Source organism: Triturus cristatus, chromosome 5_2, assembly GCF_964204655.1.
Source record: "Triturus cristatus chromosome 5_2, aTriCri1.1, whole genome shotgun sequence".
NCBI classification, from domain to species: domain Eukaryota; kingdom Metazoa; phylum Chordata; class Amphibia; order Caudata; family Salamandridae; genus Triturus; species Triturus cristatus.
Window position 1 is genome coordinate 903,904,999 of NC_140588.1, and position 26,163 is coordinate 903,931,161.

Genomic DNA, 26,163 nt, shown 5'->3' on the forward strand with positions numbered 1-26,163 from the left:
TATAAAGTTTGTCAAACCCCCAATCTCGACCCAGAACTTATTAAATACCTTTTCAAACTCGGGAGGGATCCTAGAAAAGAAATGGAAAGGTCCCTTAAAGGTTGCCAGGACCGCGTGCTCGATATTCTGGGTCCTCTAGCAAGGATCATTGACTCAGCAAAAGGGAGCTATATCAACGGCACACCCCTAGACACCGAAGCAATTAGAGGTTGGTCCCAGAGGGCATTGATCCTATTGGGCAATGCCAACGTAAGCCTGAACTCTGAGAGAAGAAGAGATGTCCTCACTAAAATCAGTCCTAAATTGGGCGACCTCGCTGACAAAGAACCCTCCGTCAATCCTAAAGGCTTGCTATTCGGAGAGGATCTCATCAAGACGCTCGGAAAGTAGGTCATGACATTTACAGCCTTGGACAAGGCACACCAAAATATGAGAAGGGTCTTCAACAACAACCTTTTTGGCAGGGCCAGAAGAAGGGACCTCTCTTCCGACCGCTTCAACCGCAGGCCCAATCCAAGGTCTAGAGGATTTGGCAGAGGCTACCAACCCTCCAATACTCCCCAATTCTACCCTCATAGAGGAAGAAGCGCACCTTTAAGAGGATTCAGAGCAAGAGGAATCTCCAACGACAACTCCCAGAGTGAGTACAACTTTACCTTCCCACCCCCCTCCCTCTTTCCCACAAGGTCAGGGGCAGACTAAAATTTTACTATCAGAACTGGGAACTGATTACTCAAGACCCTTGGGTCCTAAATACTGTGAAAGGGTTTACAATAGATTTTATTCAGACCCCGTTTCAATCTTCTTTCTCAAGAGATATTCCCCCTCTCCCTAGAGTAGGAGAAAATAGAGGAAGAGATTCACTCTATGCTCCAGAAGGGTGCAATTTTAGAAGTTCCCATGGAAACGCTAACCTTTTTAAGCACTCTTTTCCTCGTCAAGAAAAAGGATGAGGGTTGGAGACCCGTTATAATTTTAAGGGAACTCAACAAGTTCCTTGTCTACAGACATTTCAAGATGGAGGGCATCCATCTTCTCAGAGATCTTCTTCTGAAAGACGACTGGCTAGTCAAGTTAGACCTAAAAGATGCTTATTCACCATCCCTAAAGCCAAAGATCACCAACCCTTTCTCCAATTTATGTGGAAGAACCATCTTTTCCAGTACCAAGCACTCCCTTTCGGTCTCTCCTCAGCCCCATGGTGCTTCACCAAGGTAATGAGACCAATCGCTTCCCCAATAAGAGAAAAGGGCATTTGTTTAATTATATATCTGGACGACATTCTCATCCGTTCCCAGGACCACTCTCAACTCATTCGAGACGTGAAATTTGTAATAGACCTTCAATAACCTAGGCTTCATTATAAACAGAGAGAAATCGATTTTAACTCCCTCCAGATCCCTGGAGTTTCTAGGTTTCACCATAGGTACCACAAACTGTCTTCTCCTCCCACCGAAGAAAATTTCAAAAATCAGGAAGGAGATAAGACACGTCTTTAAACAAGACAGCCTATTGCCAAGAGAGCTCGCCAGACTTCTTGGTCTCCTTTCCTCTTCTATTCAAGCTATCTTCCCGGGCCCTCTGAATTACCAAGCCCTTGAAAGAGTAAATGCGAAAGCATTAAGATCAGGACTTTGGTACGGAGATCTCATTTCTCTCGCCCAAGAAACCAGATCGGAACTCACCTGGTGGCTAGAAAACCTGGACGCCTGGAATAGCAGGGCAATCTTTGGTTCCGCACCAGAATTTATTCTGGAATCAGACGCGAGCCGTCATGGTTTGGGAGCAGGTCTCCTACACCAGAATACTGGCGGTGTTTGGTCTCAAGAAGAATCCTTTCACCATATAAATTACCTAGAACTCACAGCCGGTCTCTATGCTCTCATGAGCTTCTAACATTCTCTTCAAGGCAGATCAGTAATCTCTAAAGATGGACAATATGTCCGCGGTCGCTTATATAAATCGTCTGGGAGGCACGAAATTTGCAGATCTCTCAAATTTAGATGTTCTGCCTGGAACACAAGATCACACTAAAAGCCGAATATCTTCCAGGGAAAACCAATATTTCTGCAGGTTGGAATTCTAGATTCCTCTTAGACCGCAGCGACTGGAAACTAAAATGTTTCAGTATTCAATTCCCTCAACAATATTTGGGGTCCTTTTCATTTAGATCTCTTTGCCAGCAGATTAACTTTCCAATTTAAGAACTACTTCAGCTGGATGCCCGACCCGGGTGCTCTAGCGGTCAACGCCTTCCTTCAGTGCTGGAAGGGGAGCAACGCATACGCCTTTCCTCCCTTCTCAATGATCCAGAGAGTTCTTCAGAAAGTGAGACATCAACAATGCTCTATAGTCATAATTACCCCCTTCTGGCCATCTCAAGCATGGTTCTCCACTGCCTTGGAACTAGCTCACGACCTCCCCTTCCTAATTCCTTCCCTACTGGACCTTCGTACAGACGGTCTAATTCACCCGCTAGTTGAGACAGGGACTTTGCGCCTTCTTGCCTGGAGAGTGTCAGGAGATCCAACCTACTTTCAAAACTTTTGTCATCTGCTGCAACTCTCCTCAGAGAATCCTGGGCCCCTGGCACACATTACAGATAGAACAGCATTTGGAAATCATGGTCACGTCGGTGAATGGAATAGAACCTGGATCCCGTGGAAGCACCTATCGCTGACATAGTTAACTTTCTCGTCAAACAATTCGATCGAGGCCTCAGCTATAGATCTATTAATTGTTAAAGGTCCGCTATCTCCGCAGGTCATTCTCTCGTCAATGGTAAGACGGTTGGTAAGAACCCCATTATCTGTAGAGTCCTCAAAAGCATCAGAATCAGGAATCCTCCCAAACCCAGATACCAGTCTCTCTGGACCGTTAATCTAATCCTTGATCTCTTTTCTAGCTGGCCAGATAACATTCACCTTAATAGGAAAAACCTCTCTATCAAACTGGCCACTCTACTTTGCCCAATTTCCTGTCGGAGAGTTTCTGACGTTAAAGCCCTCGAAATCTCATTTAGATCCTATAACATGTTTGGAGTCAAGTTCGAACTCTTTAAATGAACTGAGACTATGTCCGACTCCATTTTCTATCCACGCTTCGATTCATGCAAAAAACTTTGCATAGTCGACTGTATGAAAGAATATGACCGCAGAATGAATCCTCTTCGCCCTCCAGGTATTAACCAATTACTTCTCTTTTGTTAAACCACACAAAGCTATTTCCTCTACTTCCATCTCTAGATGGGTCAAAATAGCTATGAAGCTAGCTGGCATTGACTTGAAGTTGTTCCAAGCTCATTCTATCAGAGGCGCTATGGCCAGCAAATCCTTTTGGTCTGGAGGTAAGTTGGAAGATATTCTAAAGGCCGCAGACTGGTCTAATGCTAGTACTTTTGCTCAGCATTACTGTAAACCAATTGGTCATATGTCTGATGTTGTGTTACATGGCTACCAACATGCATAATGGTAGCCTCTGATCTTGTAATGAAATTGCGATTCTCCTATTAACATGACTAGAGAATCTGGATTTCATTAAAGACTCTGAGGCTAACATTATCCCTCCCACCCTTTACCCCAAGGGTTTATTAATTACTTACAGTTCACTTTAATGTTATACTTATATCCATTACTGAATTTGGTTCTTATCATATTTTAAGACTATTCATTATTGACTTGTGACTGTCTTGCTTTTACCATTGTACCCAACTCACCTATTTGTTCTCTCCTTACAGGAACATCTTCGCTAAATTACACTGTTTTGCCCCCCTTATTTCTTGTCGCCTTCCTGTTTGTGAGAATGTATTTACTTACCTTTTCGTTTCCCTTTTTTTCAGATAATCTCTAATGATCTGATGCCGTCTTTGATCGTTCTCTCACATCTTCATATTCTTCGTTTGCTGATGAATTAACTGACTGTTTGGACTTTATTCACTGTTATAAGACTGCTTCATCTTTACCCTTCCTGTTTTACGCCACAGACCTAGTTAGATTCTATGATTTCAATATATTCTTATATGTGAAAGACACCCAAATTAAACTTTATTTCTGGCAAGTTTCTGTTATCCAAGTCAAATTTCGCTATTGCTCCTTGGATGAACTGTCTGAAACTGTATATCAACAAGACAGAGGTCCAAGGGGCAAAGACAGAGGTCCAAGGGGCAATACCAGAAGTCTTTAGGTCTGGCAAGCTCTTTTCAGTTAGTCTGCAGTATGGTGGCCTACTGATGTGTCCAACACGTTTCCTTGCAACACCTGCTAAGAACAATTGAATCATCCTGTATGAGAACTTATCCATGGACAGACAAGTCACAGAGCTGTTGAAAGTCGCGGAAAACCTTTACCTAGCGGTCTCTATCAAGGCAGAAATCAGTCATCCATAGACTGATTACTTCCTGTTTAGACTACATTAATGCCCTTTACTTAGACATACCTTAATACAGCAGCTGCAGTTTACTCAAATTTTAACCGGTAGATTCATCTGGAGTCTTCCCATTAGTGCTCATATTTCACACTATCTTAGGGACCCGCATTGGCTTCCTGTAAGAAAGTGATCTCTTGTCAAAATTCTGTGCCTCGTGCTCAAGCCCTTAAGGAGACCAGCCCACCTCAACAAAAAGCCAAACCAACTCAGATGGGCTCTTCTTTCCGATAATCTCCATCTGGCAATTGTCCCTCGGATGCATCTCTGTAAATAAGGGGGTCGATCCTCATCTTGTTTGGCTACCAAGCATTGGAAAACTCTTCCTACTTACATTTGCCACTTGTCCAGCATTATTATTTTTAAGGACTACCTTAAAATGCTGCAATTGCATCAAAACAAATTTGAGTTGTTACCTCCTTGAGATAGAATCTATCAGCACCAAAATGTCCTATTTATGTAGCTGTTCAGAGATATAAAATGTAAACAAATAACCAGTGACTAATATTAATTCAAGCATTGCACCCATCACCTTCCTTACTCACCCCGGTATATGATCCTTATCACATACTTGCCAGATGGCCTAGCGCTATTCTAAAGCTCAGTTTTAGCCAAAAGTAAAACATAGACAAAGACCTGGCCCAAAAAACACAAGTCTTAGAATGGAAAGTGTAACTGTGTGAAAAGCCAAGAGATGAAGATGTGTGTTATTAACCTAATGACATTTAGCAGCTACACATTAAAAACATTCAGGGGCACAAACATTTTAGTTAATTCTCTGCATCAAGGTAGCATCCTTGGTGATCTAGGTGACCAACGGAATGGATCATCAATGTAAAGAAGCAAAGGGATGCTCCTAGCACAAACTTTTAGGGATGGGACTTAAGATGTGAAATCAGAGGTGAAGGATTGAATGAAATAATTGAACAAAAAAAAACAAAAAAAAATGGACATACCTTTCATATTTCGCCTGATGGATGCAAAAATTCTGTGTGTTCAAATCGGAGCATATGTCCGACACAAACCATGCTACTAGAATGGACAGCTATCAAAATCTTAATAAGAGCGGCTAGTTCAAGATCAATTTCAGACAAAATTGACACAGGCAAGCAGTGTCCATAAAAAGCAAGGGAGACAAGCGATTAACAGGAACATTTTGAGCACAGGAGATACAATATATTTTCTTACATCTATGTACTGAAAAAAACTGCTCCACAGCCCTTTACTGATTTGGCCATGTCTGACTGCCACATTATCAATAACATTCCAAAAATCGTTTGCAAAATAATCAAGCAGGTTAACAAGAGGCTTCACAATTTAACTAGAACAACCTTAGACCAAGAAGCAGAAAATGTGCCTATTACAGGAACAATAGTAAAATGATTTGCTAGTAAAGGTACCCAAAGATTTAGGTAAAACATGAACCTGTCAACAGGGGTGTCAAGCCTTAAACACTGCACTATAACCATTTTAGATCAAGAGGAAAATGTGCCTAATACAAGAAAAATAATACAATGATTTGCTAGTAAAGATATCCAAAGATTTAGATAAAACATAGACCAGTCAACACGGGTGTAATATGAATAAAAATAATTTGTGTCCAGCCTGATACTGTAGTGTATACTCTGCATTCAACATTCAGGAACCTAAAATGTTACCACTCAAACCTTATTCCAGACGAGTGGTCTGCAAAACAGGGGCAGAGTGGCCTAAATGCCAATTAAACGGTTACAAAACACATCCGTTTTGTAAGGTCCAGGGATCCCAGTCCCGGATAGTATTGTCCGATATCAATGTAGATCAGTGGACCTTTTCAGCCTCAAAAATATAACTGCGGGGGAGGGTTTTGAGTGTAGACCCCTCCTTCTCTTATTGTTTGTTGAAAAACACGAGGAGATCTCGAATCCTTGTTGGAAGAATGTTTTTTATTTTTTAGTACTTGTTTAGAAAAGCCCTTTCTGGAATTCGATATAGTGATAGCATCCTTGTTTGTCAGAAAACCTTAACAGCGTTTTACTAAAGCTTCACCAGCCGACACGTGTTTCGCCCATCATGGTCATTTGGGCCTGGGCTCTCTCAAGGCTCATAATTTTTTGAACAAGTGTGTGTGTATTCTTGGGTCATCAATACAACACAAGCTGGTTTTTGTTTTTAGCAACATCTGTCATTTTCACTTTTTCATTTATGAGATCACAATTTCTCTCTAGTACTTGAGGAGTATACAGCCAGGGTCAATCCCTCTTCAGGTCGTCTTTTAAGGTTTTCTGACAAATAAGGATGGTATCACTTTATTGAATTCCAGAAGGGTCTTTTCTAAACAAGTACTAAAAAATAAAAATTTCTCCAACAAGGATTCGAGATCTCCTAGTGTTTTCAACAAACAATAAGAGAAGGAGGGGTCTACACTCAAAACCATCCCCCACAAAACCCACATCCGTCAGCTGAACTACTAGTAATCAAGCAATTACAACTGTTATGGTCAGCGCAAACCACAATTTTCTAATCTGACCTCATAAGCAGACATACAGCCTCAACAAGTTCACACCAGGGCTTTACTTAAATAATTTCCTTCCTTCGATATACAAATTTGTTGTGCAATGCCCTTTCCTCAATTAGAAAGCTTCTTTAATTATTTGAAACTTGTAGTGACAAGAGGGTCTGCAAGGACTAGAACAGGTCTCTCATTTGTCCTAGGTCTAACTACACCTAAAATCCACGAAACATGGATATAAATAGTGTATCCACTTGAAGAGCTGTTTGATGGTGAAATTGGCAATTCCAGAACGGGTGTTGCGCAGTCATCCTCTGTTCACTGTTGAAACATATAGGCTGGTTTAGCCACTCTGATTTAGTTTGGACAATGAATTAGCATTATTGGTTGCCATTTTTTGGGTGGGGACATAGGGGGCATAAAGTTGCATCAATGTTGTATTGCCTGTTGTGAGTGGATGAAAACACAGTTAATGGAAGAGGATTAGTGAGCGAAGCTTCATGTTTGACCGTGTGGTCTGACGGCACAATCCACTAGTGATATGCTTAATAAATAATTTTTTGCGCTTTAGCTGATGCTACAGTCTGTACAGCTGACATCCCACTTTTCTTCGGGGAGTTGGAAGATTTCAGAATGGTTTAATTGCCACAAAATTGTGCTTTGATACAAATGACTTCCTTAAAGAATGAAGGGGTGGGAAAGTTGAGAACTTTGAGAGGGTGTACAGTACTAGCGGAGTGATCACAATCTTGATGATGTTGGGTCAGCCCCATCACAACAGTTTTAGAGGATCGAGGAAGAAGTTTTGTTCTATCTTTTTATTTAGTTCAGGTTGGTGCAGCGCAATAAACCTAGCGACTTCACAAGTTGTGTGTGCGAATGGGTTCAGCTTGAACTGGCAAATCTGGAAGTGTATTTGAGACAGATCAGCGAGGGGTCAACCTGTATATGTCCCATTTTTACATTTTATCTTGGCACCAAGGCGTAACTGTCAATTTCTTTTAGGCATGGTGTAATTGAGAAATGGGATCTTTCAGGAGGATTAGGACATTTTCCACCTACAACAAAAGTTTACAATTATAGAAGGGAATTTTAATGTCTTCAGTGCCATGGTTGTTTTCAATTGTTTCCAAAAATGGCCTGAGGGTCAGTCAGAAAGGGAGTGTGGAAAAAGTTAACATCCTTGTATGGTGCCACAATTAAGATAGATTGCTGCCAACATGAGGCCACTGACCAGGAATGCAGTTTTCGAGTAGGATGTTTAATGAGATTCTTAAACTTCTCAGGCAGTCCAGGCCATTCTATAGTGTCTTTTAAGAGACAGACATTATTTCTCATAAGGGTGTTTTCTTTATCAAGGGTGATCCTGCGCCAAAGGTTATCATTAAAGTTTCCAGAAAGTGATACAGCTAGAACAATTACTCCAGAAAGATCAGATCTATTGACAGGGATTTCCTTGCATATGGGATCAACAGACATCTGTACTTTTACTTTGTACCATAACTGCACCAATGTTGTACAACGGTGCCTAAGAAGAAATGTAAGTAGCCAGTAAGCTAGGAGTTGATCTGACCTTAGCAACTTTAATCTTTATCATTTAGATTAATTTACTGTAAATGTATTGCATGTGGAACTGAAAAACAATCTTGCACTGCTGGACACCTATAACTAACATTAAGCACAGCTGCAAGACATATTTCTGTCCCTAGCAAACACCTATCCCAATGGTGTAATGAAGAGTGGTGAACTAAAACCTAGATGAAAATCTGGCTCAAGGGGAACCACATTTATCCAAATTTGAAGACAGAAACAGGAAGCCTGAGTCAACCAATGTTCAAAATCTTCACTCAAACCAAAAACGGTCTTGGCAAAGCTTAGACCAGTCAGCATGGGCACTGAAGGGTTGGAGCCAGCACCTGTCGCATGGCTACAGGGCAGCCTGCAATAGAGTCTCTGCCTTGTGCAGTAAAGCCCGGGTTGTCTCAAATTGACACCTATGTTTCCTCTTACAGCTTACACATAGAGCACACTAGAGGACACGAACCAGAACCATTTGTAGGAGTCTGTAACAACATTTACAGAGAAGGACCAGTGGGAAAAAAATACCTGTATGCTTGAACTATAATGACAGCAAATACTGTTAAGAGGTGGCAGCAGGAACCCCCACTGTAGAGTTCAGGGGGCAATTTAGGAAAACCTCATTTGAGAAGAGCTAGGCTCATCTGTCATACATCTTTGCTCAATCTACATCACGTTCAGTAGGCTTGCATACTGTCAAAATCACTAAAGCATGGGTCAAAGCATGCAGGCAAAATATTCTAAAAACAACAATTGATGGACATAATGCAGAACGATGTCATACATTCACCCCAGTACAGAGATCAGGGCCTAAATACATCGTTTTTTTGCACTCCATTCCATTATAAACCCAGCCATATGCAAATCAGTCTTGACCCTGTACCAAACAGCAACAGTCCAGCCCGAACTGCCATAACCATGAAACCTGTGTTTGTTCAGTGCATTTCTTTTTTTTACTTTGCTATAAAATGAAAAGAACATGCATTTTTTCCAGATGTTAAACTGTGTATGTCATTAAAGACATAGAATGTTTGCACAATATATAGCAATGAAATGCAACATGCCTGACATACGAATTGTACACTGCAGATGTTAAGGAAGCAGCAGTGGCACCTGATTAATGAAACTCCATACTGGTTTCCGGATTATAGAGCTTGCACAAGTTGGTTGAGTTCTTGATCACACATTTTCCAAATTATCCCCCAACCCTTCCAGAGGAGAATCCTGTCTATTCTAAAAAGGACTTTCACCCGCTGGAAGTTCCTAGTTTTTATTTTGTCACCAGGAACAACAAACATGCACCTTTCTCATATTTAAGTGGTCATAAGTAAATCAAAGAATAGCAGCCAGTATGGGTACAGGCAAAACAGGTGAGTTTACAGTGGCATTTTAAGAAAGGTAGCAGATTTCTGCAAACTGAATTAGAAAACAGAGGTGGGGTGGGTGGGAATAAGCCCCACGGAAAAGGAGGGTGGGAGAGGAAGAAGAAATAGCACTTCAATCCCAGTACGAGCAGAGGACTGAGACTAATCAAGAGGAATCAATCTGTGCTTGGTCCGTGCTCCACAAAGCAGCAATTCTTCAGCTTTCACCTTTGCATCTATACCTCCTGTATCCATCTCAGTGAAGCACACCTTTGCATCTATACCTCCTGTATCCATCTCAGTGAAGCACACCTTTGCATCTATACCTCCTGTATCCATCTCAGTGAAGAACACCTTTGCATCTATACCTCCTGTATCCATCTCATTGAAGCACCCTTGTAGAGAGATTAAGTTAAAAGAAAAGGTGTAGGAGTAAATTCATAAGGCAACCTATTCTAAATGACATCCATCAGGACATTAGGCCAAGCCCACAGAGACAAACATGACTATTCGCTTCACCTCTAAGTCACATGATAGAGATAAAGGGACTGGATGAGAGTCCTATTAGTTTGGGGGAATAAGTATAAGGAATCAAACTCTGAATCAAAAGGTGACCCTGGAGTAAATCAGACATCGCCGCCACTAAGATTCCAGTGAAGAGAGCATCAAAGCAGGTCCATCAAAGCAAAAGCAGCAGTCAAGAACGTTTTCTAATAAAAACCATAACATCCCTGCTATGAGATCTTTAACAAGGTTTGAATGCAATGCAGGTAGCTTCGAAGGAAGAGTTACAAGAAGTCACAATTAAGCTGGTAGGTTTAAATTTAAAAAAATAAATGGATTGGAGTGTCACTGGTAGGATATCAACAGTTGAAGGAAGGATGGCAGCAGAACAAGCTGGCTGCCATTCCAGGAAAAGTGAAACAGCTCACAAAAAACGGAAGACCTGGAAAATGCATGCTTTGCAGGTACTCCCGAATGAAAGTGAGGAGATACCCTAATGGAATGCATTCTAAAAACAAATTAATGAAGGTTTGCTGGTTTAAAAGAAGCTCTGAAATTTCCCTAGATTTGACAATTACTACAGCTCACAGAATCACTTACCAGAAATCAAAGAAAGACAGTTGCACTCAATGCAGTATAATTTACTTAGTAGATTTAAAAAAAAAAAAAAAAAATCAAGAGTTTTGGATAGCGAAAGAAAAGAAACACCAGTCAACAGATCTGAGGATTATAGTGCTCTATCATTTAAGACTGCAGAGAGAAGGGTGCTAAGGCAGATTGTGACCACTGAATTTAAAGTCACCAGGGCACAAGCAGAAATAATCCAGTGGGCGAACTTTAAAGTTCTATGTAAAGTCATTTTTCTGATTTTTAATGAGGCTAAGCAGGCACAAGACCTTTGGGAATAACTCTTCACTAATAGTAAGAAATGTGGTTTGAAGAGATTTAGTAGTTTTTTTGTGATATAAAACATACCACGGGTGATGGGAGAAATGCTTGTAAATACTTGCACTCGCTCACAGTAGAATTTCAAACCACTGCTTTTACCCCACTGTACCTCGCTACACAGAGGCCTGCCTTTGGAAATCAGTACCGACTGCTCTTCCTTGAAACAGTCTGTCTTGAACTGCCAGTTGAGAACCTGAGGTTTTCTCAGTGTCGTGTAGAATCTTAGTTCCTAAATAAGTAATATCATAAGATCATGAAAAACCATACAAGACATTTGTTGGTGATGGGAAACATTTCAGGTTTCTGCATATTCACTTTACACTTTTTAACCATTCGAAGAATTTCTAAAATATTCAATGAATTTCAAAGCATATCCTAGACATGTGTCCTTTGAAGAAAGGACTACATATATACCATCTAAATAAAGCGGATTATTATGCTCCTCCAGACTAGTTCCCAGACTTTATATGACCATGTTCTATGACTGGGAACCTCGTTCTTGCCCCTTAGTCCCAGTAGCACCTGCTGTTACTCTACAATAGTCTATCTGCTAACTCCAGAATAACGTAGGCTGGAAGTCTGCTTAGCATAATATTAAACATCAAATCTATTTCATCTAAGATTTGCGACAAATCTCTCTTCAGTTCTTGACAGTGCCATAACAAATGCAACATGTAGCCCGTCCTTGCACACCCCATCCAGCACTCCTTTCTCCTGGACTTATTCCTGGAGTGTCTCCTACTCCGAGTAGAATATCAATGTAGGGCTAGTTTAGTTAACGTCTCTTTAGAAGCAAAGCTGGTGGCGCTCATTCTCAATGCAGTGAAAACTTCCTTCCATTTCTTACGTGTCCAATTTCGCCCTTGATCGATTTTCCATCTCTTCCGACCTGCTGTTTTATTGGGAAAAAGATCCGCCATGGGAACCTATACATTTTGTACAGCCCGTGCTTATCTGTCTTTGTAAGGAGCCATCTCTCGAAGAGTCATCAGTGTCCACACCACATCTTTTACACCTCTATCGGAGACTCATTGTCTAATCTGGAGATAGTTCAGCCATTCAGTCTTTGGCACAACTCAGTTAATATTATTGAACGTGTTACGGACGTTAACATAATAGTACCTCACATTCTTAAAGCACATCCTTTGCCAAGCTAAATACTGCTGCTGGTCCACAGCTGCGGTAAAATCTAGGTTACCCATGATAACAGTGAGAAGACAGTAACCGGTACACAGGCCCTTCTTAACCATCACAGCATATCATGAAGCCAATGTGCCTCTAGTGACCAGTGAAGAATATATATCACAAGCGCAATGTTTTCTGGCCAATCAAGGTGGCTTCCCATATATGGTTTCCCAGTACTACCTGGACCATAAAACACCAATGCTTCTTGCCTTCATCCTTTTCAGCCCCACCATAAGTCGCACCTGCACTGCATGGTAATAATTTAGAATACAAAGCACCCCAGATACCATCCCTCTTCGCTTGGAGGTCGATACATGATTCTCATAGCCTGCCTAGCCCTCTTCCCTTCCCACACAAAATTAATCGGTGCCCACCGATTCTTCCCAAGTACTCTTTGTGGAGGCTGAAAAAGCACTGTCATTGCTATCTAAAAGTATCTTGGCAAAGTACACACACAATATATATTACATACAGAAGAGGTCTCTCATGTTTAAGTCTACCTGCAGCAAGTATACCAGCTCTCTTGGATTTGCCTGTACTGTTAGTTGCGTGGAATAGATACCCAGCAGACAAAGCAAACACAGAGACTGTAGTACAGGCTATGTCGCCTATTTAAAGACGAAGGCAGAACATGACACTATAACTTACAGTAGTTGAACTAGCATCTCTGGCCTCTGAATTTTTTCAACATCTAAGCTGGTCACCAGAATGCATGAATATTTAAAAGAAGCCATCAGGGCTTCCACCACATGGTCACATACATTAAAATGGAAGTGAGTTTGCATCAGGAGTTTGGGTAAGTGGTACCAAGCCACAATGAGGCAGTTAGGCCGAACAACACAACAAGTTAGAATTCTCTTTCATCCAGAATATCTACAATGTATATTAAATTTGGAGTGTTGTTTTAGTGTTGCACTTGCAGCAAAATCTGGACTTAAATGTGTGTAAGGTCATTACTGGAAATGTGAAGCACAACTTGTGTAGCAGTCACTTTCAAAAAGGAGCATGGAAACTGGGGTTTTCCTGTACATAAACAGATTCTAGGTCAGAGTTGTTAAAGCAATGGAACAACCTGTCCAGATTTAACAGTGAGGGCAACTTGCCTTCCAGTGAGGTGTTGATTTTTAGAATCAGTGGAGCGACGTCTTAGGTTCAGGATTTTATTAGTGTTATAGGTAATATATAGAACATGCATATAAGATGAGTTACTTGACGTTATGAGTTGAAGTACTTCATACATGTCTAGTTGTCTGCATAAACATATACAAGTAAGACATTTCTGCAAATTTTTCCTAGCTAGTTAATAGCGGAAGAAAAAAAACAATTCTGAAATATTCAAGAAACAGAATTGTTCAGGTGTATATTCTTCAAACAAACATTAGTAGCAGCCTTCCTGATTAAGATGAGGGCAAATCAAATTGGTTAACAACTTGAAATGGGCAGCTGATGCACCATCTTACCCAATATACAGCATCAACTTTCTTATGAGCCACAGACATTTAGCTCATTAAGTAGCATGATAATTGTTATGCATAAAAAGCTGTGATACAACGTTTGAATTTAAAACTACGAAAAACATTTTAAATAGGAAAATAACCAGTTTGTAAAAAAAAAAAAAAATCATGCTGAAAAGAAAAAATGGCTTTGTTATAAAAATTTACACAAATTACTTTAATATTTTACAATTCAAAGCTGCTTCAAAAGCAAAATTTACTTACCAGCAATGGCAGCACTTGTTCTTTTGATTGCTGTAGTTCCTGGAACTAGCTCATATGAAGGAACCGTCCCAATATCAATGCCTTCAGACATCTCCAGAACCTTTTGCATGAGTGCTGTGCCATAACTGCATTTAATAGAAAACAATATATTATTATTCAAGGAATTGGGGGAAAGGTTTTCCTACGTACCCCACCCATCTCCTCTCCCGACATATCATTTTTAAAGCCCTCGTTTTTAGGTCGAGCCTAGAGCAGCGCATGCGCTGCTTGCTCGACTTTTAGTAAGGGGGTTTCCAAAGTGCTACCAGAGGCTTTTGCTGGCCTCAAGCTTGCGTGCATGTGCGCGTGAACGTGCACAGGCCATCTGGCTTTTTTTAATGGCTCATTAAGCCTTACAGAGCGTGAATCCCCTCCCCTTCCCTACCGCCTCCCTTCTCCCACTCCCTCCACGTCAGCTTTATTTTCACTCCTCTCTCGCATCTGTCTTCTGCCTATTCCTCTCTCTGGTCTCTTATCTTTTTCTCTCTTTCCTTTCACTTTCACTTTGCGCTTGTTAGCTTCTGTAGTAAGGACTTCCATTGCGAATTTGGTAACAATACTGTTTTGACGTGCTTTAAACATGTTATTTTTACGTGTACTATCAAATTGATAGACAAAGAATATAATGTGCATCTTCATCCAATAAATGCAAGGCTTCAAAATAAATTGAATTTCTTAGGACAGATGAGCGAGTGAAGTTCTGAAAAACGAGAGACACTATTCCTAGGCAGTCTTGCTATAAAAGGTGCAGGAGTTAAACCAGAGCACTTTCATTACGGCAACAAAGTCCTCATATCAGCCTAACTCTGCTTTGTGATTTGGAGCCTTCCCGGCTCTCTCTGGGCTGGCTTATTTGCAATCCCAGCAGGACGCGACTTTCATACAGCAGCCTTTCACAGCAGGACGGGCTTATTCCACAGAACACATCCCCACCCTTTCCCACCGGCCGCATTTTTCCCATGGGACAGCAAGCGGCTGAAACTGTCCCCATTAACAAGTTTAACTTTCCGAATCTAGTCTAATGAAGATTAGGAAATGTACTTGTTAAAGCAGGGAGGGCAGAGTGACCGAGCAGTGGGGGGGGGGGGGGGGTGTTACTTTGTGCAGGCCCTGTTGTTCTCTACTGTGGCAGCATTCCCAACAGAAGGATTTGGGGCTGGTAATTGGAGCCCCAGATAACAAGCATGTTAGCTCTCGTTTCTTTCTGGTAATGGAGTCCCTGTCTGGTGTGTAATGATCCTTGTGGGCAGATCGAATGAGGCATCTGTGGGAAAACATTTGGCAAAGAACGATGGCACCAACCAGCAAGCATTACCACGGTTATTTAATGTCTCGAGAAAATTTTGCTGAGGGCACCGCTCATATCAAAGGGGAAACGCGCATTGGCATAGCCAATAGCTCTCGCCTTTGGGACCTTATAAGTATTTAGTTATGCAGCAGAATATCCTTACTGCAACAACATTAACTGTTGCATGGCTAAACACTTATAAGGTCCCAAAGGCGAGACCTATTGGCTATGCCAATGCTGGTTTTATATGCCACATTGACATGGCATTAAAAAACAAATTCAACGTTGCTCTACTATCTGACCAGAAATGGTCCTCCAACAGACATCACATTATTGTAACAAACAAGCAAACTATTCTGTGGGATTTCTAAGTATGGGTAGAAGTTGCACCAGAAAATGTTGTCAAATTATTTCACTTATGGGGGAGTTGAATTAAGTTCCACAAACTAACTTGATTTCTTAGGTAAATCAAGATGGGAGCAGACCCAGTTAACTAGCCTCGTATACATGGCATCCTTCTTGCCTGAATTACGTGTCTACCAAGGAGCTTGTTAGATTCCCAAGTAGGAGTAAAGCAAGAAAAATAAGGGGTTGTATCCCTTAGGGGAGGGAGGCCGTTACACGGGAACTTTTGCTCTATATAAAACTTTCAGAAATTTAAAAACATCAACGTATGAAGCTGTATTACTTTTTAGGTCGTAGTCTACCACACAGAGCAGCTGTCTGATTTACAAAGACATCTTGCATTCTGAATGCTTCTCTCAGAACGCATTCCACCTATTGCTTATCACTGGCTTTGTGGTTTGTAATTCGCATTTGCTTGCTATTGGTTAGCTTTATTTGTTTTAGGCTGCCCAGCATTTCTTGGTCCGTAACGTGGAGCATAGCCTTTTGACCATCACTCCTTGTATTGTTCCACAAGTCCTATTTTTCTGTAAACGGGCTATTAAATGTTATTCTTATCTAGTCACGTTTGCTGTGCATTAAAAGAGACAGAAATGAAATGTCAAGCTCGGTCTTCTGAAAAAGCTTGGTGATTACTTTTCTTTCTCTGGCTTCAAAGTGAGAGGATTTATGTGACAATCCTGCTGGGTACCCATGTGAGAGGAAGGCTACAGGTTGGTATTTTTCCTCGCACACAACTAAATGTCTGTGTTGTAAGGCGCGAGTACTATGTGGAATGGCGGGGTGCCTTACCATGTAATACTAGCACAATACACAAAGATTGACCCCGGGTGCTCTCTCTGTACACCTTCTTTCAGTCCTGTTAGAGTGGCAAAGACCAGACAGGGTACTTGGAGGAACATGTGTTAAGCACTTCACATCACCAACATGGGTGATAAGTAACTGACAAGACTCGAGAGGAATCAGACACCAATTTAAAAAAATAGCTCTGATTTTTATATAGCTTCAGACACTAAAACTAAATCAATACAGTTATCAAATCTAAAGGCAGTAAATAAATCAGAACTTTGCAATGTGAAAACATTAAGCTTGCGGTCAATAGGAACACACACATATACTTCAATCAATCAGTTACATAGAGAGTGAGTTCAACTAACCCACTTGGAACTAAGGTCTGGTGAATCCCTAGACCAGTTCAGGGCAGCTAGCACAATTTTACCTAGCTCAGGAGAACAGGGTGGAGAGGTGCAATTTAGCTGTCAAACAAAGCTTTCAATCAAGCTTGCGGTGTTGAAATGATTACCTTAGTAAAAAGGTTCCTGCGGGGCGAGTTGAGCAAAACTCGTTGGAACTATAGCGAGGAGCAGTCCCTGGAATCTCCAGCCAGATCCAATCTACCAGTCTTGGGGGACTCGGGTGCAGAGGTGCTCTTGGCTATCCATGGTGCTGACCAAGATCTGTGGCCAGAGGAGCTGGCAGACATGCCAAGAGTGGGTTAAAACAAATGCAAGATCTTTCCAATGGAGCCACAGGGGTGGCTGGTCGTTCGTGCAGGTTCCTCTCTTCTCTTGAAGCCTTGAGTAAAGCAGGTTTTAGTAGGACTGATCAACATGCCTTGGTATCTGCAAGCACTCTAGTTGAGGGATTCGTTATCCAGAGGACCAGGGGAACATTGTGGAAACCTAAGCTTTGCTGAGGGTCGAGACTACAGTCCCCAGATGCCACCTGGACAAGGACTTTGAGGGGCCACATCGGTAGGCTCGGGGAGCAGGACTTCAAGGTCGTGGATTTAGCAGTTTGTGCCTGCCGACTGATGGGGGGACTAGTTCCTCTAGGGGATGTTAGTGGTTGTGAGGACTAGTAGCCAGTGGCCATTTAGTCCAGCGTCTACTCAGCCCCAGTAGTGACAACATCCTGCGGGTGCAGGTCACTAAAACAAGTCAAAACCTGATTTCTTGCCTAAAGTCAAGATGGGCAAACCCATCCTAGACTGTACACCTCAACTGCAACACCGTAGAGGTGTGGTCAGTCTTGTGGAGGTGGACGCTTCCTGCATAGCAAATTTCTTGCCGGTCCATGAAAAACAGTGCCTGGGGAAAGAGGAGGCTTTGTCCACGAGCGGAGGAGGTGGGGGTGTTCCTCTGTCCAGTGGTGCCAGTGAAGCCTTTGAGGCTCACCGCCACACCGATCTTAATCACTACCCATCCTGTGTGGGTTGGGGTGCCAACTTCTGCTCACACAGGTCTTGGTCTCTGGGAGCGGTACACACACTCCAGCTTGAGGTCAGACTTCAATCTTGGTGGCAAACCTTTGAAAAAGCTCGCCAATGCACAAGAACACAGAGTTAACTTGGTGGACATTGTCTTAAGTGCCACCTAGGTGCATGATGGTTAAACCTTGACACCACTATTGTGTTTGGGGTTAAAGAGCACAGTGTTTGAAACCAAACACGAAAGTAGGCCAGGCCATCATGGAGATGAAAATATAGGTAATGCTCATATGCCAGCCCATGTTATCCTATGTGCCGCCGGTCACTTGCGGTAGAATTATTTTCTAGAATGCTACCACAGAGAAATATATGCTTGCACATATACTTCCACACATAAAGCACCCTGCTTCCTGGACTAAAGGAGGCCTACCTTAGGGGTGACTGACAAATTAAATTCAGTGAGGTGACCCCCATCACACTTAGTGTGTGCAGGGTCAAACTCTAGCAGGAAAGCTGCTCTTACAAGGCGGACGTGACAGACCTGCAGACTGTGGTTTTACTCTGGTCACTCAGGGTGGCACAATACGTGCTGCAGCCCTGGTATTCTTTTTACATTCCTGCCCTAGGCACCATTGGTACCATATACTAGGGCTTTACAGGGGTGTACAAGTACTTCCCAATTGGGTGTGGCATTTCACATTTACAGTTTAAGGGAAAGAGCACTAGTGCTGGGCCTAGTTAGCAGGACCCAGGACAACTTTCAGATCAATTAGCACAGCCATCAAGTAGCAAAAAGTGGGCCATCAAGTAGCAAAAAGTGGGAGGGATAATCATCCAAATAAGGCACTTTACAACAGTCTATAAATGAACTGTGAACATATTTCATAATATATCCGGATTAGGACACGGCAACACTAGTCCACTCCACAACACGGCACTCTCTACAATACTATGCCAATTTACTCCATTCTATGCCACTCTACTCTCCTCTACGCCACAAACCTTTAGCCATGCTGAACAGCAACCACACTGGTGCACAACATGGCTAAAACACATTATTAACAAAGCTAATAAATTGTGCATAGGCGAGACCTACTTGCTTTGCCAAGACCTGTACTTTTTAAATAATACCTTGCTTACACACCAACATGCTTGAACCAAGCAAGTAAAGACAGATGTGCCAAAATCTCACTAAATGGTAAGACAAAATAGCATACAGCCAATTTATTTTCTGGATCTATACCTGCACATTGTATAGCCACAACCCAGTAGCTTATGATTCATTAAGCTCAGCCAACAGCAAGCATAATTGTGATTCCTCTGGCAGAGAAGAGGCCTTAAATATTAGATGAACGCAGTCAGTCATCTTTTTCTTTGCTTGAACTCAGAATTTTTATCCACTTTTAATTCCACATAGAGCCATTAAATGTTCACTCTAGGGACAGGCGAACTGCATTCTAAATGGCAAATCTATCATTCATCAACAGTAAAGTGCGTACCATGGGTAGGGCCTGCAACTAGTTGCAAAAACCCAAACGCATTAAAAGGATTTGAGAGTGTTTTTGGACAGAGGGTATACCACATTAAATCTCCCATACTGGAATTTTGCTACTAGCTATTAAAACACAAGTAAGAATACCTATGTGAGCATCAGTGGTTTCAAAGGGAGCTGTGGGGGGGGGGGGGGTTTAAGTTCCTAGTGCAGAATACGAGGAAGGTAAGGAAATATTAACCACTCTAAAGCCTAAGTGAGGTACAGGACGATATATCGATCTATGTAGGGTTTATGGTTTTGCTAACAACTTTGGTGCCGTTTGACAAATCTTCACGAAACATCCCCCAAAAAAGTGGCCTACTTTGACAAGCAAAGTGTTGCAGTGATTCGTCAAGCGGGACGAGAAAAACAAAAAAGGAGGGGGAGGGGTCCCAAAACCATATTTCCCAATGCAACCGCTGAACGGTTTCACACCAAATTTGGCAGAAAGCTAGCTCTTGGTCCAAAAAGAGCCCTTTTTAGGTTGAGCCTAGCGCAGCGCTGCTCTATGGGGAGTCTTCTTGTAAGCCCTCAAACTTTCCCCTAGACTTCTCCGTGTGGGTCGGTCAACTCCGCCACATTCCATTGGCCTTTGTGTGTGGCTTTCAATAATGAAAGCACGCAATTGGCCAAAGATGGGTGCATGTCCCGCCCTTTCTCTAAACGTTCACTCCCACGGCGTTTGGGTCTCGGGAGCGAGCAGCGGCGCGCGGTGTGGCAGCTGCATTCCTCCCTCTTCATGGATAATTAAACACAGCGCGGTTGCTTTCACTTTAGCAGCCACGCTTGTTTTCCTTTGCTGCTTTGCTTGTTGTTGGTTTGTTTACTTTCCTTTACGGCGCAGCGGTATTCGCGCTATAATGTTTGTTTACTTTCCTTCTGCACCATGCCCACCTTCTCTATGTGGTGTACTCTCCGTAACTTGTGCCAGGGAAGCAGCCTCCCTGGCATGTGGCGCTTTAACAAACACACAAACTTTTAATGAAATGAACAAAATTCTTCAATAACACTGCAGTGCCGCCAGCGGACACCTTCAACGCAACTGGATTCTCCTGAGGGCAAATGTAGATGAAAATGTAAATCGCGGACATGGTGCTGCGGGGCTTGAGACTAATCACGGAGACCATCATCGGCGAAGGTAAATGCCGCCGCAGAGCAGCCTCAAACACCCTATCTGCTATCAGCAGCTCTGACAGCAGACATTTTTCAATATTACGCTGTGCATCAGGGCGGGGCGAAAGGACTGCTTTGCGGCTCAATTTAAAATCCTGGCAAACCTCTTGCTGTTCTATTGGAAAGTGTTTCTCAAAGCATGTAACGAGGTGCCAGCATTAAAGATGGCTCACGCCGGACCCTAATGTGACGGAAGGCGATAAAAGTGCATTTTAAACCGTAAACACATTTGAGGGAAAGTATAGATAATCGTTGCTACAGATGTCTAGAAACCGGATCGAAAATGTTCAAACTGGTTGGTTGAAGAAAGTGTGACAGCCTTGAACACCAAGCTACTTAAAAAAAGTAGCTGTGGGATTTATGGCATTTCTACATCGCACGCTGCGCTATGTTAACTTGTTAATGTCTATTTGAAACCTTGGAACAAAAATCAACGGAAAGGCGCGTTTTTAAGTCAGCATTAAAGTGTTTTAAATATTTATAAATTAATGGGAGATACCCAAAAAGCATGAAACAAGTGTATCCTCAGTTGATCAACCTTTATGATGCTTTATACCTTCTAGCTTTTGAAATCTACATCTTATAAGGCACGGTTATTTCCAGCCTTTCACTTACATGTGTTTCGATCTTATTTGCATTAACAGAGGAGCACACTTGCAGAGACGTGAATAAGCGCTGCACAGTCACGAAAATGAGAAGGGTCTGTGGCCAGCATCCGCTCTAGTGCAGAAATATTCATTTTTGTTGCTATACATGTCACAGTTCTAACATGTCTAACTTTGTGTATCCCTTCTCTTTCTCCTCAAGTGGAACGGTAAGTTGTTGGTATTTATCTGGCTCACACAACCCCTCAAAAAGCGCAGGGATAGTTAATGGATCGGTAAAAAGCTACTCCGTAGGTGCACAAATGTTATTGATTTAGTCTAAGAAAAGACTTGTAGTTTATTATGTCATTTAGACTTTGTCCCATGCACTTTGTATTATTTATCTCATTGAGTTTATCGTAGAACTAACTGCGCAGAAGTCGCGTGTGTGTGGACAATTTCATGTATTTGCGTTAATAGGGTGCTTAACAGTATTAGGAACATTCCCATGCGTAAAGAATTATAACTGAAGATTTCACTTTCGCGGCCGCGCCGGTTTTTCTTCAGCTCGGTTTCACTTTTTAGGTCTCGCCTGACCCAGCCCTTGCGCTGAACTGGGCGAGACTTTAAGTGAGGGCTTCAAATAAATGCTACCGTAGGCTACAGCTTGCAGTGCATGTGCGCGGGCTTGAGCAGAGGCGCCATATGGCGTGATTACTGCTGCGCACGCACCACTCGTGCACATGCACTGCAAGCTGTGGCCGGCGGTAGCATTTTTAGGTCTCGCTGAGTCAGCACGCATGCGCTGCTCGGAGAGACATTTAGTAGCGACTTTTAGAAGTGCTCTCAAAGCGGCCACCAGCTTGCTAGAACGCGCACAGGCACGAGTGACGTGCACAGCACTTTTTCACGTCGCGTGCGCACGTGCGCACCATTGGCGGTTTTTTTTTTAATTTAATTTTTGCGCACGACAACTCTCGGCCGGGTTGCGCGGCAATGCTTGTTAAGTTGTGCAATTTGCAACGCGCAATTTTTCTTAACTGCACATTCAATTATAACAGTTAAGCACCTTAATCAGACATGTCACCGCCATGGTTTCCTTGCTTTCCATCGGATGGCGAGGCATTGTTTCAGCAAAACACATGGCAATACAGCAGCTAGCCCTGCTCTCAGGAATCGACACGGAAGATAGAGGACTGCTATGGCCTGGTCTCTCTGGTGCAGGCACGCTCTCAACAAGGCGCTGCTTCCTTCCAGTTCACGTAATCTTTCAGTGCTTTCCCCTAGCACCACCTCCTGCAGCTTGTGTTTCTTTTAGTTATCAACAAAACGCGCTGAATTATATCTTATAGTATCCCATTGTATTAACTGTGTATTATTTGTATTTTTACTGTGATAACATGTTTTTGTAATCGATAGTTAATTGTTAAACTGAGCTTTGCTCTATGTATACTATTTTTTATGCTCCGCTTATATCGTGTGTACTTTTGCTTAATGGGCAAAACACGCTTTTGCAACCACATCTTGGTTAAATGTGCGCCCTCCCTCCAGTTTGCTGTGTGTTTTCAACTCGTCTTTCTTCTAACCAAAAGGATAAAACTATAGTATTTCTATTTTGTCTCTTATTTGAGACATGTCTTTTTCATGCCAGGGTGTTTGTCTATTTTCAGTGGTTAGGCTACGTCTATGTTCCTATCCGCCATTGAGGGCAAGGGAAAAACAAACCAAAGATTTTTTGCCATCAATCACTTATTGCAACCATTTACACTGTAGGTCGCTCCATTAAATGGCGTGAAAAGAACCTGATCCAGGAAAAGGAAATGAATAGGGTGATGCGCCCCCTGGTACACGATTACTGTCAGTGCCAAGTCCTGCCCACATTAAAAATGGCGGTTGCATCTCGTCACACAGCGAGGGAAATGCACCGAGCCTGGAAATTCCCCAATGCATTGGTAACGCTGCAGCACTGAGGTCGAGCCAGCTGGGGTACAGAAGGAGCCAGCTGGGGTACAGAAACAGTGGCTGACCAGGTGCCGAGCGGTCAGAGGCATGAAGGGTTGATGGGGAAAGAGGGATGCATTCATTGAATCATCGTGCAGCCTCAGTTTTGAACATTGACCTTTCAAATGGCTCTCATGTCATTGTATCGGAGACCTCCTGATGTCCCTTTACTGAAATCTACCCCCTCAAAAGGAGCAATACACCCTGTGCTCCCACAAACACTCAAAACCTCTACTTTCCCTGCACTTGTTACCATCCTCTCCACAATCTGTCCCAATATTTCAGTCCCCAGGAGCCCATCCCCTCAGCAGATTTATCACTGTACTTTTTATTCCAACATCTCCCTTTTTTCCCCCCTATCAGTCCCGTTCCAAAATATATTCCTCGTGTCCCATCAGACATAATTTCTTGGCCTAAAAATGTCCTCTTCCCAGGTTGCTCGGGTATGCCCAACCCCAAGCTATCCCTTTATCGCGGTCCTTCCCTTTGTCAAACTACCTTGTGCCTACTTTCCTTAACACTCTAGATATATGTTGCCTCGCACATTTCTAGACATAGTGCCCTGCTCCCCTAAGTTGCCTCCTCTCTCCCAGTCTTCTCCTTCTACCCCCTCCCAAGCCATCTCCTCCTCCCGCTCCCAAGCCATCTCCTCCTCCCCCTCCCAAGCCATCTCCTCCTCCCCCTCCCAAGCCATCTCCTCCTCCTCCCTCCAAAGCCATTTCCCCTGTCTCACTTACCCAAGCCATCTCCGCCTGTCCCACCCACTCCCAAACTATTGACTCCTGTCGCACCCCAAAGACATTTCCTCCTGTCGCACCCCAAAGACATCTCCTCCTGTCGCACCCCAAAGACATCTCCTCCTGTCGCACCCCAAAGACATCTCCTCCTGTCTCCCCCTCCAGCCATCTCCTCCTGTCTCCCCCTCCAGCCATCTCCTCCTGTCTCCCCCTCCAGCCATCTCCTCCTGTCTCACCCCTCAGCCATCTCCTCCTGCCTCACCCCTCAGCCATCTCCTCCTGCCTCACCCCTCAGCCATCTCCTCCTGCCTCACCCCTCAGCCATCTCCTCCTGCCTCACCCCTCAGCCATCTCTTCCTGCCTCACCCCTCAGCCATCTCTTCCTGCCTCACCCCTCAGCCATCTCTTCCTGCCTCACCCCTCAGCCATCTCTTCCTGCCTCACCCCTCAGCCATCTCCGACTGTCTCACCCCCTCCCCTAGCCATCTCCTGCCTCCCCCTTCAGTGCTGTTTATCAGTGGCATGTAAACTAACAGTAGATGTTGTTGCACCTAGGATATTTTGCTGCATAACTAAATACTTATAAGGTCCCAAAAGCGAGACCTATTTGCTATGCCAATGCTTGTTTTTTCTTCTGCAGGCCATGAGCTTCCTGGTTTACTTAGCGGCCCACACACATTGGTTTCATAAATATGTCTTTTTACAGTTATGTTAAAAACTTTGAGATCTTCCTCGGGTAAGTTCAGGATCCCTCCTAGTTTCTTTAGTCCTAGATTTAATTAGATTTTGCCCTGCGCCTTGTTGTCTGTCCTGACTGAAAGCTGTGCAGACTGCATGAAATTCATTTTATTCAAACTGTTTGTCAGTTCGGACCTGTATATCCGTGACCCTTGAATTTCGCAGTCATTGATTGGGCAGCCGGAAACACGTCACCGTACAGGAGAAGGGCTTCACCTGGTATTTTCAACAGTACTTGTTCACAAGATCACATCAACCAATCATCTTTTTATTCGAACATTAAGCTTTGCGATGGATGCCGCGCGCAAATGTCTTGCAGTCTTCGCGCAAAAACGTAATATTTGCATTTCTGGGGTAAAAAAATTGGTGAATTCAATGACTTGGGAAAGTCCTGTCTGCAACAACAAACCAATATCGGCACTACATCTACAGACTCCCCAACATAGCCAATAGATCTCGCCTTTGGGACCTTACAAGTGTTTAGCTATGCAATAGTTGATGTTGTTGCACCAAGGAAATTGTGCTGCATAACTAAATACTTATAAAGGTCCCAAAAACTAGACCTACTGGCTATGCCAATGCTTGTTGTAATTTGGTGTAGGTCTGTTACGTTGTTTTGGCGTTATTAAATAAATAAAACTTTGAATATCTAGGAATACGGATCCAATAGTATATTAAGTTTTTTTTTTAAAACATACAAATTCACAGAAAAAAGACAAAAGGTTACAGGGACGTTATAGTTCTGTTCATGTTTTACCCACACAAAACCATAGAAATTCAGCAGATCTTCCAGAAGGGGGCTCTGGCTTTCATGTCAGTTATACAGTGTGTGAAGAACACTAAAGTCTGCCATCTTAAACAAGACAAATTAGTAAAAATATTACGCATGGAGGTACACCACTAACGCACCACTGTTGTGCATGGGTGCCCCCGCAATCAAGGGCTTTGGTCTACCACCTCTCAAAACGCTCCCACCATGGCCAGAACTCGCCAAAATGCTATCACCAGCTAGTCAATGTTAAAGTCTCCACAGCCCAACAACGCATATAATAGTCAGGGCAGAGAAACCACACATGTAAGCAGAGTTGTATGTATGATTTTGCCACATGTTCGATGATTTCTTTGTTGAGCCAACCAGACAGTGCAGCTGCCCGGTTGTGTTACCTGGACTTATAGGCTACCCATTGCTTACTAATGACTGGCTTTAGTTTCACTTGCTTGCTTATTCAGTGGCTTTCCTTGCTG

General features: G+C 42.9%; 1 protein-coding gene across 1 annotated transcript in view; it reads right to left on the minus strand.

Moving 5' to 3' along the window:
- NKRF (NFKB repressing factor) overlaps positions 1-26,163 on the minus strand; it is an 84,077-nt gene that overhangs the window by 28,279 nt on the left and 29,635 nt on the right. Inside the window, exon 2 of the mRNA XM_085608057.1 lies at positions 14,211-14,335. Coding sequence (XP_085464183.1) covers positions 14,211-14,335 — 125 coding nt within the window. The remainder of the gene's footprint in view (positions 1-14,210; positions 14,336-26,163) is intronic.